General features: G+C 42.0%; 1 protein-coding gene across 1 annotated transcript in view; it reads right to left on the bottom strand.

The window, feature by feature from the left end:
- Positions 1–15673, bottom strand: part of Gycalpha99b (guanylate cyclase 1 soluble subunit alpha 2) — a 32123-nt gene that overhangs the window by 5868 nt on the left and 10582 nt on the right. The window contains exons 2-3 of the mRNA XM_076375067.1: positions 9124–9197; positions 8493–8575 (exon numbers count right to left, since the gene is read on the bottom strand). Coding sequence (XP_076231182.1) covers positions 8493–8575; positions 9124–9197 — 157 coding nt within the window. The remainder of the gene's footprint in view (positions 1–8492; positions 8576–9123; positions 9198–15673) is intronic.

Raw genomic sequence — 15673 nt, 5'->3', positions numbered from 1 at the left:
TTCCACATTTTCCACGTTCGCAACCGGATTGCAAACATTCAAGGACGCCATAATTCTCGGAAAATCGTAGAACCTCCTGCTTTGTTTTATACGTTTCACTTAGGAAGAGAAAGATGAGTTCAGTATCCCAATACTTCTTAAATAGAATCAGCAGTGGAAGGAAAATCGTGGTTACGATGTCTGACACAGAAAGAAACGCGACTATTAGACTCGTAAAACTTCATTTTAAGGCGTGATCTAACAAGAAGGAATCCAGACAGAGTTGCATTATTTTCTGAAAATATTTGCACTTGGCATAATGTTGTAATGCGTAACAAATCCAATGAACTAGAAAGGTGCTCCTATGTTGGATGAAAAATAACAACCTGCAAATTGTCAAAAGGGAGACTGTGGTTTTAATTAGAATTAATCGGATTAGTTTTGTAAATGAAAGAAGTCATAAATACAGTTTCACATTTTTCTGACAGATCTCGCATAAAATGTTTCAGTATCTCATTCGAGCGACTGGTTGGTAGTGACGCACTGAATGCAATCGTAATTCCGCTGACGAGGCAACCCGCGAGAAATTATTTGAATCTCTATGCCTCGAAAAAAAGAGGCGCAAAAAGTGAGTGATGAATGCAAAATTCGATAGTTACATATGAGAGTTTCTAGTTTCGAGCAATTCGGTCACCACGAACTTCGAGAACGTCCGTTTCGTTTTTCATTGACGTTATTCAATACCCACGTCCCCAGCGCGATTTCCATCGCCGTGTTTCACGTTCCTTGTCCTCTCATTCTCCCATCAGGAGTCGGATTCGACGTTGGAATCAGCGCCTCGCCTACTGAACGCTCCGTCGAGCGACTAAAGTTTAGGCAGACGACCCCGAACGTGGTCGATAAACGCCCGATAGGATCCCGATCGCGATATACCAGCGGTTAGCTCCCTTGCAAATCCGGAAATCGACGCGGCAACCTCGGCTGGGCTGTTCTAATGCCCGCGCGTATTATTTCCCACCGAATGTCACTGCCAGAGCACGATAATCAATAGCGGTTGGCATTCAGCTATATAATACGGCTCGGCCAATCGTCTGGAACGCGGAGTGTTGTTTCTGTGACGACACGCCAAATCGTCCAGCAAATCTTGATGAATCGATGGCCTCCTGGCAGCTCGCGGTAGCCCGTGTCGTTCAACGGTATGAAAGTATTGGTCTGAGCAATTAATTCGATTGTTTTAATACTATGGTAGTGGAGAGTCGAAACATGAATGAAAGATATCGAGAATTCGTGTAATGAGAACTCAAAAACTGTAATGTACATTTCAAATGGGTCTTTGTGAGAAGAGTAGAACGTATTGAATTGAATATGCCAGTTGTCACTCTGAGAATCCCGTGAGCAATAGTTGAGAAAATATTAGCAATTATAGTTTCACAGAGTAGCTATTTGAAAATTTGAAAATCTGATAATTTGGAAATTTTAATATGTGAATATTGGAATATTTGAATATTTGAAAATTTGAATATTTAAAAATTTGAATATTTGACTAGTAGGCTAGACTATCAGCATTCGCTTATGGCATTCGCCTTGCCACTGACAAAGATTCATTAAAAGAAGAGTACTAAATTTGGGGAGCCCTCCTCATAAGCTTCGAACACACACGTCAATGCATGAACACACTATTCTTCCCCCAAGTTTGCTCCAATATTTCCCAATCCACCATATAAATGACTCGAAAGATCGTGACAAGCATGAGAGTAGAAAAAGCTGACACAGCATCATAGATCATACAGTTTTGTATCATCACAGTTTGAAGTGACATTTTTTCGAAGAACCTCAGAATAACCTATTACTCGACAAAGTGACAAGAGCATGACACGCGCGTACACTTCACTTTCGTTCGATTATCACGCGGGGAAACAGGTGTTCGATTCTCCGCCACAAGTATTCGCTCATGTTTGAGAAAATCGGGGCCGTATGCTTCGAGGGAAAACGTTGATACTCACGCCTGGTCGAATTAGTACAATAGATCGAGAGAGAGGGGACGCTTCGAAAATCGACTTGCAGCACCTCTCTTCGCTGTTACACACGTCGACGCGTGTTCGTATCGATGAGCTTACATCATGATGCTGTTAGTGGGATAAAATTGCGGGGGGTGCGGGATACAATTTAAAAGGTGCTCCGTGAGATTTGTGTCCCCTCCTCTTTCCCTTCTACCAGCGACATTCTACTCCGATAAATTTCTTTCCCTCTGGACTGGCACAGTATATTGGATGTATCGGGATTGTGTGCAATGCCTGTGCGCGAGTCAATAGGAGGAAAGGTCTAATACGAGGTACGTCTTTTCGAAGCGGAGTAACTCGAAGCACTCTCTCCGTGGCTCCATCATGATCGTACGAGAAATCCTTTTTTCGCTTCGCCAACCCCAACGAACGACCTCGTGCTGCTCTCGCGCGACTATATCTTTTTCCCTTGTCGTTATCGGTAACGCCGCTTGATCACGCCACGGAAGCTAGGGGTAGATCACGAACCACCTTTCTTTTCATATCTTTTACATCCTCCGACGAAAAGTTGGCCTAATACCTACTCTATAGATGGGCGTAATATGATCTTGGCTCTTAGATAACTGTATGTGTAGTTAAGTTCAATTTATTCTATTAAATCTATGCAGATAGTCTCGATATAGGACATAGGTGTTCAGGTATCTTCAGGTGTTATAGGAGATCAGAAAAAAATATAAAATATTCGTCTATGTTTTTTGTGCTGGCACTCGAGAAGTTTCATAATTTTGCAATTTGGCTAGAGGGTAGTGTGCAGCAAAAATGTTTGAATAAGGAATGTAGGGAAGAGGTTCGTTGATTTGCGCTAGTGCTATGAAACTTGATGTTACGAAGACCTTAAGGGCTTTTTAAGATACACACATGCTTCCCCAGACAGATTACAATTAAAGCTCCATATCAAGGACCCATTGCTATGTATTTGTCTCACTAATATTTGCGCGAGGTACTCTCTATCCCAAATTACTAAAATTATTAACTGTAAGTTACTACGACCAAGAAATGGAGAGAAGTCGAATATTTTTTATTCCATTTTAGTTCCCCTAGGTATCATCTCCGTATCTTCTTTTCATCTTACTTGAATGAACTTCTAGTATTCATGAGGGAAAGGTAATATCCTTAATAAAAAGATCACTATAAAACGAGCTTATAATGAAAGCAGGTGAATACTTCATCCAGCGTTGCACGAAAGAAACACAAAGTAATTTGCAAATTCCAGTGAGTCAAACGAAACCCCAAAAGTCGTCCTAGGTTTAACTTTACGAGGGAAACCGTTTTAGGGGCAACCCCAGAATTCATAATGCAATCGTAATATGTTTAAACGTGGAACGTCGTTAGGCCAGGTCGAGGATGAATCTTTTACGGCTGGTAAAGGGGTGTTCCATCTAATTGCGAGGGAGCAAGCTATGGTGCACGCCATGGCACGGTTACAAAGGGTAGACCTTGTTATTGCATTAGCGCACAGTGTGTCGCGATAATGAGCAATAAATTCTTATCGTATATTTTCTACGGCACGTAGCCAGCTTTTGCGTCGGGATAAATGTTTGCGAGGTGCACAGGCATGGCCCCTTCGAATTTTCTTTATAAACGAATTGTCCCATGCTTCTGTAGGACGGTCCTGCCGGAAACCAATGATAAGTTCCGACAGGGAAGTCGATTCTGAATGGGTTACCGTGCATATTGATTGTCCATGATGATTAATGGGACGTTCGCGGAGCATGCTCCACTGTAACTACAGTACTTGACAGCCGAATGCAAATTAGGTTAACATGCCCTCGAAGATGAAGGATCGAGCAGAACCACCTGACAACGTGCCTATATTGCTTCTCGTCGAATATGCCAGTCGGAATACTCTGCGGATCATTAAGATTCATCTGTCGGGTGTATTATTATATCGAGATGCAGATTTTCGATCAACATTAATACGACTTTACTCGCAGAAAATTATCGCTTTAATAGGGAAAAATGATGCATGGAGGTCTCTCGTGTCTCAATATATGTGATCTCAGTATTCATGACATTCGATGGGCTGTCTTAGTAAAATACAGGATTCTCGCCAGGGAAGGAAAGGAGTACAGTGTACACTATAATTAGGGGATCGTCTATATAAGCAATCTCATCACCTAACGTGTACTTGAAAGTTTCGACGTGCTCCGTAAGTCAGAAACTCAGTAGCAGTGTTGCTAAAACTAATATACAGTTTTTCTTTCGTCTTTGATACATCACTAGTTCTTCTGAATTATTCAGAGCTGTGACCTTTTAACCCCTTAATATCGACCTCAGTCGCATCTCACATGAACTATAGAATTCATTATATTTATCTCTTTTATGACATGGATATGTAATCCTGATCCTGTAATTGTACTGCACAAATAATTGGCACAATTGTTGAATGAAGTACTCTCTGCTTTCAAGGGGTTAAAGTGCAGCACTGTTTAATATTAAGCAAATAAAGCAAGAACTAGGCCAGTCCATTAAAACGATGGGTTTACATATGAACAATAAATTAGATTACAATAGACGCTTCGTAATAATAGAGACATATTTTGAGAAGTTTCAGTAGCTCAACTTACAACCACCTTGTCGCGTAATAAATGTCCATCATGGTTAGGTGGGAAAGATAATTGCAGTAACTACTTTCGAAGTAGTCTTGAACAACATTGGCTCATTTTACAACAAGTTGTTGCAGCGTTTTAATTAATGTCCCTATAGATCACCGTGCAATGTGTTACCTTTTCCCAACCGCAAGATAAAACGACGAAAAAAAACGTTCAACCTTAGTTTAGATTGTGCAATCTCTCACTTTTTTAATTCTACAGATTCCTGTTGCTTCTGGCAAATTCACTACGCTCTTCACGAAACAAAAAGTATTATACAATATATATTACGACGCTGTTTCTTTTCGTTGATAACTTGTTATTCCACGCGCGTATGCTCTGATATGATTACCAAAAATTTCGCCGCTACTTTGCATTCCTTCTACCTCGAGATATTTCCATCCCGTGTTATCGTTTCCGCCATTTTCTTCGGAACGCGGAGAGTTTCAAAAGGGAATGGAAAACGCGGCTGGATTTGATTTACTTCCCCGCGCTTATCTTCCGTGTCTTTCGATGTTTCGTCGATAAAATATTCAGTTTTAACATTCGTGCGTTCGTCCTACTTTCCATCCAAAGAGACCGAGGTCTTGGTCGAATTCGTAGTCTCTCTTCGCGCATATTTTTCACAGATAACAGTGAGTCTGAGGTCGTGGGGAGAAGGTGTTTTCGAACTGACACGCTAGAGAACGTGTCAAGAACTGAATATTTCTGGAATATTTCCAAAGCCACCTCGGAAAAGCAGGAGAAAGCTATCAAAGGAGCGTTCACGTGTTTTTCTTTATACGTAAATCGATAACGACGCGACGCCTTAACCGGCTTTACAAAACACGATCAATGTTATATCGTTAGATGGCGATCCGATAAATGCAATTTCCTGCGACCACGATCCTTGACTTCGTTAATCTTTAACTTGACGGTAATACATCTCCGAAATACTTTTCGTATTCAACTGGAACGTATCTTTTTCTTTTACAAAATTTATTTCAACGTGTCTCTTGTAGTCATTTGTAATTTCATCGATTGTTGGTAGGTTTATTAAAAACGGAGTAGCAAGAGTTCTCGAATATTTCAAAACTCTAAAGTAGTACCTTTGAACTAAGTATCTTAATTAAAACTCTAGTTACCAGATTGTAATTTGAGTATTAAAATTCTGGAAAAACATAAATATCAAGGGGGTGTATTATACCTCACTGTTATCTTCAGAAATTGCGCTTTGTATCCTGTTACACGGAAAGCAACTTCCCTCTGAGATACGTTTGTTGGATCGTTCGTGATCGACGATCTCGTTAGAACTGCATCACATAGCGCGTGCCTTGCATATAGTGTCTTCGCGTAATCGCGAATTTGCATTTCTCTGTGCGATGAGGGCTCCGGTAGCAACACTTTGAATTTCGCTTTGGGAAAATTTCAACGTCTTGCGATGCACGCGCATACACCGCAATTTTCGTACGAATCTAACGATTGTTATTTCGTGACTTCGTAACTGGGGAATAAATTAATTTGGCTCCGATTTAACTTCGCCTCCCAGCACAAGGGAGTAATTTACATGCAGTCCTCGGCGACGGTGACAAGCAAGAAGCGATTTCAACGGCATCGGCTGCAGTTTGAATACGCATAAGGTCGCTTCTTGCTGGAATAAATCAACGATAGTGCCTCGCCACGATAGATGTAGTCGCAGTGTTAGTATGTACTACTGTGAGTCAGAAAATGTTTTCGACTGAAATTCAAGTATTCATATTAGTTCCAACAAATGAAGGGATTTTCTTGTGCTTGCAGAATATGAAATTGGATCTTTTGTCATAAGGTCTCATGCCTTGCAAATAATTTTCACATGCTGTATATGCCAAGAAAATTAAATTAAACGATAGGTATATTACCACTTAACTAAAGCACAAAGGAAAAGGATCTTGATGGAACAAGTAAGAAAACAATCTCATCGTGAAGATTAATGAGACGTTCTATAATTTCGTTTCACGGTGTAGAACAAAAGGTTTCCCCAGGTTTCGAGAAAAAATTAATTAACTGTAATCGCAAAAACTCTGTCTTCTTTCTTTAGGGCCCTGTTTAATTACCCGTGAGATCGCTATTTTTAATGCCTTGGTCGAGGCACAAAGTTATTTCGAACAGGAGTTTGCGACATATTTAGCTCTCTATTACCTGGGAAAGTACCACGCTCCTTTGGGCTTCAACGAGAACCATCGATTTGTCAATGACGACGAACAAGAGAGGAACGGATAAAAGGGATTACAAATTGTGCCCCTGTTCCCGAGATGGAACGCCCCTGAATATTTTACACTGGCGAGGCTATATATCGATTGGTTTTCGCGCTATTCCGCGGTCATTCAATTAAAAACTCGGTCAAGCCTGTATTAACGAATCCCACGCTATCAACGCCTCTGTAAAAGTGCAAAGCCGGCCGAAGACGCTTAAGGAAGAATCGCGAAGAGCGCGAAAGCCCAACGAAATTAGCTCCAGTTTCCGTGAATGAATAGACACTGTCGATAGCCCATTCATCGAGTTCCAATTTTCTCTTCTGTTCAAAATGTCGAATGTTCAAGAGAACACTGTTCATGCAAGGAAAAATTATTATATGGATTCTGGTGTTGAATAAGCTGCGAGAAATAGGCGAATTATTATCCATTCGGTATGCTTTTCGAGAAAATGAAGGTGTCAGGGTGGACACGGGTGCGGAACGTTCTTCTAAAAAACGTCGATTTTACTTTACGACACGTCTCTAGTGCCATAACTGAACGTCGTAAAGTGGTTTCTTTGAAGAGAACAAGCGCGAAATTGATTTCTATATCAATCTCATTCTCGACGGGGAACTATAATGCTCTTCGGTTTCGGATTTCTTTTTCTCGAAGCTCGATTTTCTCGCTTGAAGAACAGGCTTCTGTTTGTACTAAATTGCAGCAAAGTGCTTTTGAAGTTTGCAACTCTATATTTTTTAATGGTCGATATAAAGCGTAGGTTGAATGTTTTGCGAGGTAAAACATGAGTAAAAATCGGAGCAAACTGTAAACGTTGCCGTTTCCTTCGCTGTTTCCGGGACAAGCAGCACGAAACCCGCGAAGTATCGCATAACTTTTTGTCTCTGAGCAAGAGAAGATTTGCTGGGTACGGCTTCGGGAAACGGCGAAAGGCCAATAATCATCGCGCGTTCTCAATTTACTGCGACTACTGTTCCAAACATCGACCCCACTGGTTTCCCTTCTGTTTCTTCTTCCTCGCGTTTCTACAGCTTAGTAATTAGGTCAAACGAGACTCGAGATCTTCGTCAACAGTTTCTTTAGTGGATAGGATGAGTAAGTAGAATCGTCCAGGATGCGATCAGACAGAGACAAGTACATAGGGTTTTTCGTTTATCTTGTCCGTCGCCATATCACCTCTGGTGGCGCAGAAAACTGTGTCAAGGAAAGCTGTTGAGTTAAATGGGATGAATATTCTGACTGACGATTTTACTCCACGAGACTATTGATATTTTCTGTCCACTGATGGCATATTTTTGTCACTGTCACAAAAAATAGAGATACAAAAATACGGTAGATGGAAGTTGAACAATTTTTAAAAATGCGAGATGATAAATAACTGGGATCATAATGACACCTTCACAGTTAATAGAAAATAATTCAGGTCTGATCGCACAAGTTCACACAAATAATTAGAGGAGCAACTCTGATGTTTAGTTCACCTCATCTTTTGATACCCTACATTATCTTTACCTTCAATGCAAACACCAAATTACTTTGACGCACTAAAGGGATCAGATAATTCAGTCTGAATATCCTGGTGATAACTAAAGGTGAGAAGGTGCCTAGTTGATTACACATACACAAACAACTTGTTAGCAATAACGGCTTACCGCAGTGATAATTCAGCGTCTCGTAAATGTCCTCTAGTAAGTTATAGTTCTCCTCGGCGTCGAAGTTGAACAGGAGTTTCTCGCTGAAATATCGAGGAAAACGGTTTACAGTTAGCGACGGAAGAGCAATTATAAGTTTCTCTGTGCGTCTTTAGCAACGAATTGATTCTTTGGTTGTCGCCCTTCGGGGTGGCCCAAGCGCGTAACACAGGGAAAATGAGGGACGATTGGATGAATCATTAGAAAAATTCGGACGACCAAATGTCTCTTTCGATTTCATCGAAATTCAATTACTCGAGATTAATCGTTCGCGAGCTGATGTCTGTTATTTTTATCGGCGATCTCGTTAGCGTTTAGTGGCCCTCTAATTCCCTGTGTGACGATTCACATTTTCTATCGTCATTATCCACGAGAGACACGCGATCGTATCAGTACAATGGAGACAGAAATGCGTAAGGTCTCCAGAGGCGAAATTGAATTTCTGTGTACCAAAGGGACGCAGGAAAATATTGCACGACGAAATCGAATAAGAGATGGAAGGGTGCACGATCGTGGTGAACGATGTTATGCTATTCCTGAAGGCAACACGTTATAGGCAGCGGGTAATGTATTCACAAAGAGAAATACTTACAGATAGCTCGCAGTTGAAAGTGGCTCCTCGCGTCTGCTCAGAAGGGCCCCCAGAGCCACGGCCACCACCTCGTTCTGCAATAAAAACGAAAGCCGAGGATGTATACACCGGCAGAAGGAAAGATAACTTTGGTGGATGAGTTGAGACGTGCACCGTGTGCGAGATGCACATGTACATTACGAGAAGGCTACACTCGGGACTTATCCCGGCTACAAGAACTGTAACATTTGTTGCGGGCCACTTCGAGATGGAACTCGTAAAACGAAACAAAAAGACCTCGATATAGATAAGACTGAAAATTAATTCGCACACGTGGAAAACATTTGTAGAACAATAAGATTTCTCGCCAGGATAGCTTGGTTTGCTATTGTACCTTTAACGAAATAAATTGACACAAATTTTTTAGAGATTCTCATTTTAAAAGCATTTGTTACTTTAATTTATAGCAATTCAATATTATTTTTAGAAAGTCTTTTTTGACAAGTAAACAAATTTCACTTCTCACTATATTTTCAATCATCTTAATAACATGCCCATATTGGTTTCAGGTGATATGTGAGCATACGTCAGATTTCCATCAATCCAAATTTCTTGGGACCAAGAAATTGTGGCAGCTGCAGTGGGAAGTCCCCAGCTGCACTTCGCGCCGCGGATTTTCCGAAAAGTGTGCATAAATTGCAGCCATCATGTCAACGGGTAGCGTGAAGGGTAAGAAACGTCCTTCCAATACTGTTCGAGGAAATGCACATATAAACCGAATCTGTCGCTGAAGACTGTGTGACGCGAAGGAAGTTTTACCCTCATTCCTAGAGAGATGCTCGATGTTCTGTAGAATTCGAGCACAGTCGTTTTTGTTTTGCAAGACGCGTTGGAGTCGCGAAGAAATTAATAATCGGTCGGATAAGTTGATAGGGGTGGTTGGTACTAGGTCCACCTTTTAATCGTAAATTATAACGCGCACGAAGCTCACAGCAGAATTTATCGTTCCACTCGGTGCGTCTCTATGGGCAACTATTCTCGAGAGAATTCCCATCCAAGGCGGTTATGTGGGGCATTACTTTGCCTATGCGACCTTCGGCTCAGAGTCGGGGTTAAACGTGGAATCATTTTCTGACCAGTTTCTCGCGTCGAGCCAGATTGAATTACGATCTGCATTATCCGTCCTCCGCTAGTAAGCTGCATTCTAGCCCTAATTTCGTTCTGTCCTCGCCTTCGTTAGTCGTCAGGTCATAAATTAAGTTCTTGTTCGGAGAAAGAATTCGAAGAACGTTTCCTGATTAACTACACTATTTCTGTCATTATTTATGTGACGTTTGGAGAGCTCGTTCCTCGATAGATAAAATTATATCTGTACAGCGAATCAAAATTAGCATTCCCAAAGCATTTTCTCTGTGAAACTTAAAAACATAACTCATAGATTCGTTGCGTTCTAAAGGACTTCCATTCCCACCCACAAAGATATTAGCACGCACACACTTCATCATCATTAATAATCGTAAGAATACTGCCCGCGCGCAAAGGGCGAAGAATCGTAACAGAAAAAAGGCGAGGAAGTGAAAACAGACAACCACGCACAGACGCAGACTACTCACAAAGATAGATTGCTGTTCTTTCGTGCTCGTTCGAGGCAATTGCACGTTAAAGCCCGAGTTCTACGGCGGAGGCGACGAGAGCCGTCTCTCAGAAAAAATATTCGCGACAGGATCGATAATGCAATCACGATTGTCGGTCGAAGGCGTAACTTCTGTTTGACTTTAGAACGACCACGTTCCATAAAGTTCGCCCGCTGAAGAGGAGACGCGAATGAGGAAGTATTTGCTAACGTCGAGTTGATTAAATTTCTTTATCGCCGAGGAACTTTGGAAAGCAAGACAAACATCTGAAGACTAAGGCTGGCGGATGAAAATTTTGTTTCCTCCGGTTCTTTGGTTTTAGAGCTGAGAACGGTCGCGGCAAACGAATTTCGAGAGGAAATTTTCGCTCGAGGCTGAGAATGCACTCCCTGCCGCGAAATCGTGGGGCGGGGGAAGCTCGTAAAGCAAAAATGGCGAACGGTTACACGTTGACAACAGAGACTGTCGCGTTCGCGCATGCAACGCTGCTATCCCCAATTTTATCTCTCGATCCCCTGTTCGCGTGTCCATCAGCTTGATCTATCGCACGGTTATCAAATTTATCATATTCAATGGCCTACCGCCATCTTTTACGATTTCGCGGGTACGTGACAGTTTTTCTATGCCGTCTGGCGACGGTAACCGTTTCGCGTGATTGATGAGGGCCGTTTGTGTCCTACCGTTGTGTAGATTTTCCTCGCGCCGCGCCGAGGAATCGATCAAAAAGTTTTCACGATATTTGCAGCTGCACCGTGCCGCGTTATTAATTACTCCATAGCAAACGGCAGTCGCATAATTAATCGCGGGGCTAGCTGCGCGCTAAGTCTCAATCGATGGGAATTTAAGCCGACAGTTTAATCGAAGACGATGCCCCGAGCTAAACGGTATTATGTCCTTAATGACCTCCTAGAGTCCAATAATTTGCCGAGTTTGGTGTAGGTTCGTTTAGCAGCGGCGTGAATCGCTGAAAAATTATGTATTTCCCGATCGAAAATTGCGATTAGTCCGCAGGGTCGCGTTAAATCGAATTTGGCAGAGGCGGGGATTATTCGAGCACTCAGCATCTCGTGTTCGGGGATAGTCGGGTTCCAATTGGAGACAAAATCGATAGAAGCTCCTTTAGAATGATAGTGGAATGTTGGTCGAAGTATTCCATGAAAAACATGCGTTTTTCTCTAGAACGACGTTTGCAGAGTATCTTCCGCCCTAATGCGCTGAAAGCCCAGGGCGTGTGACAGAGATCTTGAAGAAGCTGTAAAACTCTTGGGCGCACTCGGCACACATGCGCTCGGATATTCGGGCTCCTTTTTGCCTAAAGCATGTACTGATATGCTGGGAAGCCGTGCAGCATAAACTCGTGCACTTCGTGTTACATGTGAACTCGGTCAGCCGGCGCGGCGAGAGGAATAACAACCATTATTACTGCGAAAACATTATAAGACGGCTTGAAAGGGATGTTCCCCGCCAATAGAGGTAATTCATCTGCTTTTTTACACACACGGTATCCCATTTTAATCTCTAAATGGACGTACCACAGAAAACCCGTTGAATTGCAAACGGAGAACATACGCCAGCTAAAGAAGGTCGAGGGGGTCATTAGAGTTCCTCGGAATAAAATTGCTAGACAGAGGAACCTCTGAAGATCGACTGAATTTTGCCTAGCTGGATTTCAGAAAATTTGGACCTTGCTTCCTCAAGGAATTGCCAACCCTTCGGTTTGAGATTCAGTTATGAAGTCTGAATAACCAATTCTAGAAGGGTTAATACAATAACTCTAAGGATTTTAAATATTATAATTCGGATTAAACAGATTGGTTTAACTGACTGTGCTTCATCTAAAAACACTATTTCATCTTAACTTAACGTGGACTATTGAAAAAATGCTCAAAAACGGCGGCCAATCTATATTCAAACAATTGAATCCACCACGAACAGCAACCTACCTCTAATTTACAGTTACTCCAGTGAATATTTATGGAGAACAGCTATAGGAAATTACGAATGGTCCGTATTCGAACGATCGAATCTACTGTGGGAACGTCACTTTCCCAAATTCGCAGCAATTTCCCAGCGCTCGTAAAATGTCGCCAGAGCGTACACGCGAGCGGATTTTTCGGCCTGGAGGATCGAGTGGTATTGAAAAATGCATCGGCCCCGTCATCTCGAATTCGTAGAACGTATATGGCGGTTAACGTGGAAGTAATTGTTCCCCTGGGTGACTGACGCGAAGACAGAGGTGCGGCTGAGCGAAGGGGGGCCCGACGGTGTGTAAATTGGCGAGGTCCTGGTTCTGTTCCATTCGTCAAATTGGATGGACGAGGTCGAAACTTCGTTACTTAGTCGAATTGGCGAAAATCAAATTTTCCATGCGCGTGCACTTACGAAATCGTTCTCTTGGCGCGCTGTCCATACCGAAAATGCGCTCATCCGCTGTCAAACGACATTAGTCGCGGTCGAAGGTGCGGAAGCGACGGAATTTCATTTCTTACAGATATGGATAGCGTAATTTCAAGCGACACGTGCTGGGAATTTCTCTGTAACACCTGGGGAAAGGATATATTTCGTCTGCCGTTTATTTTCCAAGCTTAGGTCAGGAACTCGGCGACACGCTAACGCTGCTTTAATAAGAGACACCTCCGTCCACCATTTTTAGAAACAATTGATCACTCGTTTTTTTAAAAGATCTGAGGATATCGATTAATAGCCGACGAACAATACTCGGAAGTGACAAGTGGTCGAGAAGCACGATAGCGGCGTACAAAGGGCTTTGTTTCGCGAAGAAAGGACCACTAGTTTCTATTTTCATCTACAAGAGAGTATTTATTAATATTTAACGAAGAGATATCTCTGAATGCAGACGTAGAAGATGCATTAAGATCAATTTTTTTCTTGTTCCTTCTTCCGTAATAGCCACTTTTAAAGGCGAAAATGAGCATAATACCTGACAAAAAATGTCTCTGGAATAAATTCTCTAGAAATTTGTGGAAATAATAAGGACATTATGGGCTTTGAAATAAACGCGTCACATTTTGTTTCGTTCAAGCGCACAGAGGGTGCAGACACAGCATTGGTGTAATTGCACGAATAGAAACGTTGATACGTGCAATGGGAAACAAAGAGAGGGTGAAAACTGAATATCACCTGAACAATGGCTACGTTAATTCTTACACAATCGTGAAAAAGAGGTTACAGCGATAAAAGGACAGTGCAGTACAATCGCCCACAGAAGCAGCATTGTACCCCGTATTCTCCGTTGTTCATTAGAGCTCAGCTAGACTGGAGATTCGTTTGAAAGTTAAAGAGGGCGATATAACGACGGAACCCCTTCTTGCAACAGAAGCGAGCACGAATGGCCGATTTTATTGTCTTGTTTGTGTATCTCCGATGACTGCAAGGTAAACAGTTTTTTCTTTTCAAAGCATGGAAAATAGTGACCAAAATATTGCCATGTATTACGTCCTTTCAGGTGGAAAAATTCTTTAGGATGATTACGTTTCGACGGCGAATCGGTGAAGAGATGAAATGCTATCGAAATCGGGCCGAGATGATGGAATTATGGCAGAAAAGGATTTCGTTGGTACGTCATGCCGGATAATATATATTTATTCGACCGGAGGTCCTTTTCTTCCTTTTCCTTCTTGGCGAGTGTCGAATAGAAAGGGAAACCCATGCATGATCCTACGCTATTAAATTTTCTATCACGATATCAATTCTGTATTATGTACGCATACAGACAGGCGACGTATGCACAATCGAATCCTGTAATCTTCTTCCATGTTTCTAGTGCCTTCTATTTCGATCTTTGAAAGGCTGCAAAATACAGCTCAATCTGTTTAAAAGCCATTGCTCAGGAACAACGATTCTAATTACGTGTCTCCAAAATCGAAACGAACTAGGTGCACTTTGTAATCCACATCCAATTACAGATTCCGCGTTGCACGGGCGCATAACAACGATTAATTAACAAAATGCCCTCCACTCGCTGCACGCCGGGTCCAATTTGTTTCAGTATCAGTTTATGCCACTGATAATCGTATTTAGTTAAAACAATGCCAGTTGATTCCTCGTAGAATTTAAATAATTGTGCACGACAATGGAGGAAAACGAGTTGCATGAGAGAAGAGCACCTAATAAATAATGCAGGCATCGAACGTCCATGTTATTACGCGTCGATTTTGAAGCAGTTATTTGCAGTCGGTTCACTGGCCTTTTCGTTGGCGCTTTAACGCCAGACTCCCAGCTAGCAATATCTGGTCAGTGGAGGTGTGTGCCTACGTGAGGGGACTATAACTTTCCAGAGAGAAAAATTAATTATGGTAAACCACAGGGGGGTAAAAAGTTTATTGAGTAAATGGCAATATCACTCGAAGAGCTTTGCTGCCACACGAATGTAATTGAAAGGACACTTCGCGAAAAATAACGAGTTCTGTCGCGCACAGGCACGAGAAGCGTAATAACGTGATAGTTCGCGCGATCTTTCGCCGATGCTCCCTGCCTGAGCGCTCGATTTTCCGCTGATTTTATCTGGAAACGATACAATAAGTATATAACTGTTCACTCGGCGAATCGGGCGTTGAAAGTGCGCCTTGCGTTTCAGGACACAATAAAACTCGTACTTTTTGCCGATACACTTTACTATTCCAACACGCAAATGAACGCGCGGAGACCGTATTGACATGGAAAAATTCATCGCACCTTGGAATTTGCACTTTTATTTTATAGTCGCTATCCGGAGATTAGAGTTCCTGCTATACTGATAATACATGTCACGATAGGGCTCGTTCTATGTTACAAAATTATGTGATTAAATAATGTTAATATCAAGAGAATGTATATGACAATATCAATAGGAAAAAGACGTAGGATATAGGGACGTTAAACAACTCCCAAGTCGATATGAATAAAATTTCATGGAATATTTGCGAAGATTTAACAGT

Source organism: Calliopsis andreniformis, chromosome 3, assembly GCF_051401765.1.
Source record: "Calliopsis andreniformis isolate RMS-2024a chromosome 3, iyCalAndr_principal, whole genome shotgun sequence".
Classification (NCBI taxonomy): domain Eukaryota; kingdom Metazoa; phylum Arthropoda; class Insecta; order Hymenoptera; family Andrenidae; genus Calliopsis; species Calliopsis andreniformis.
This window is presented reverse-complemented; position numbering and strand designations above follow the sequence as displayed.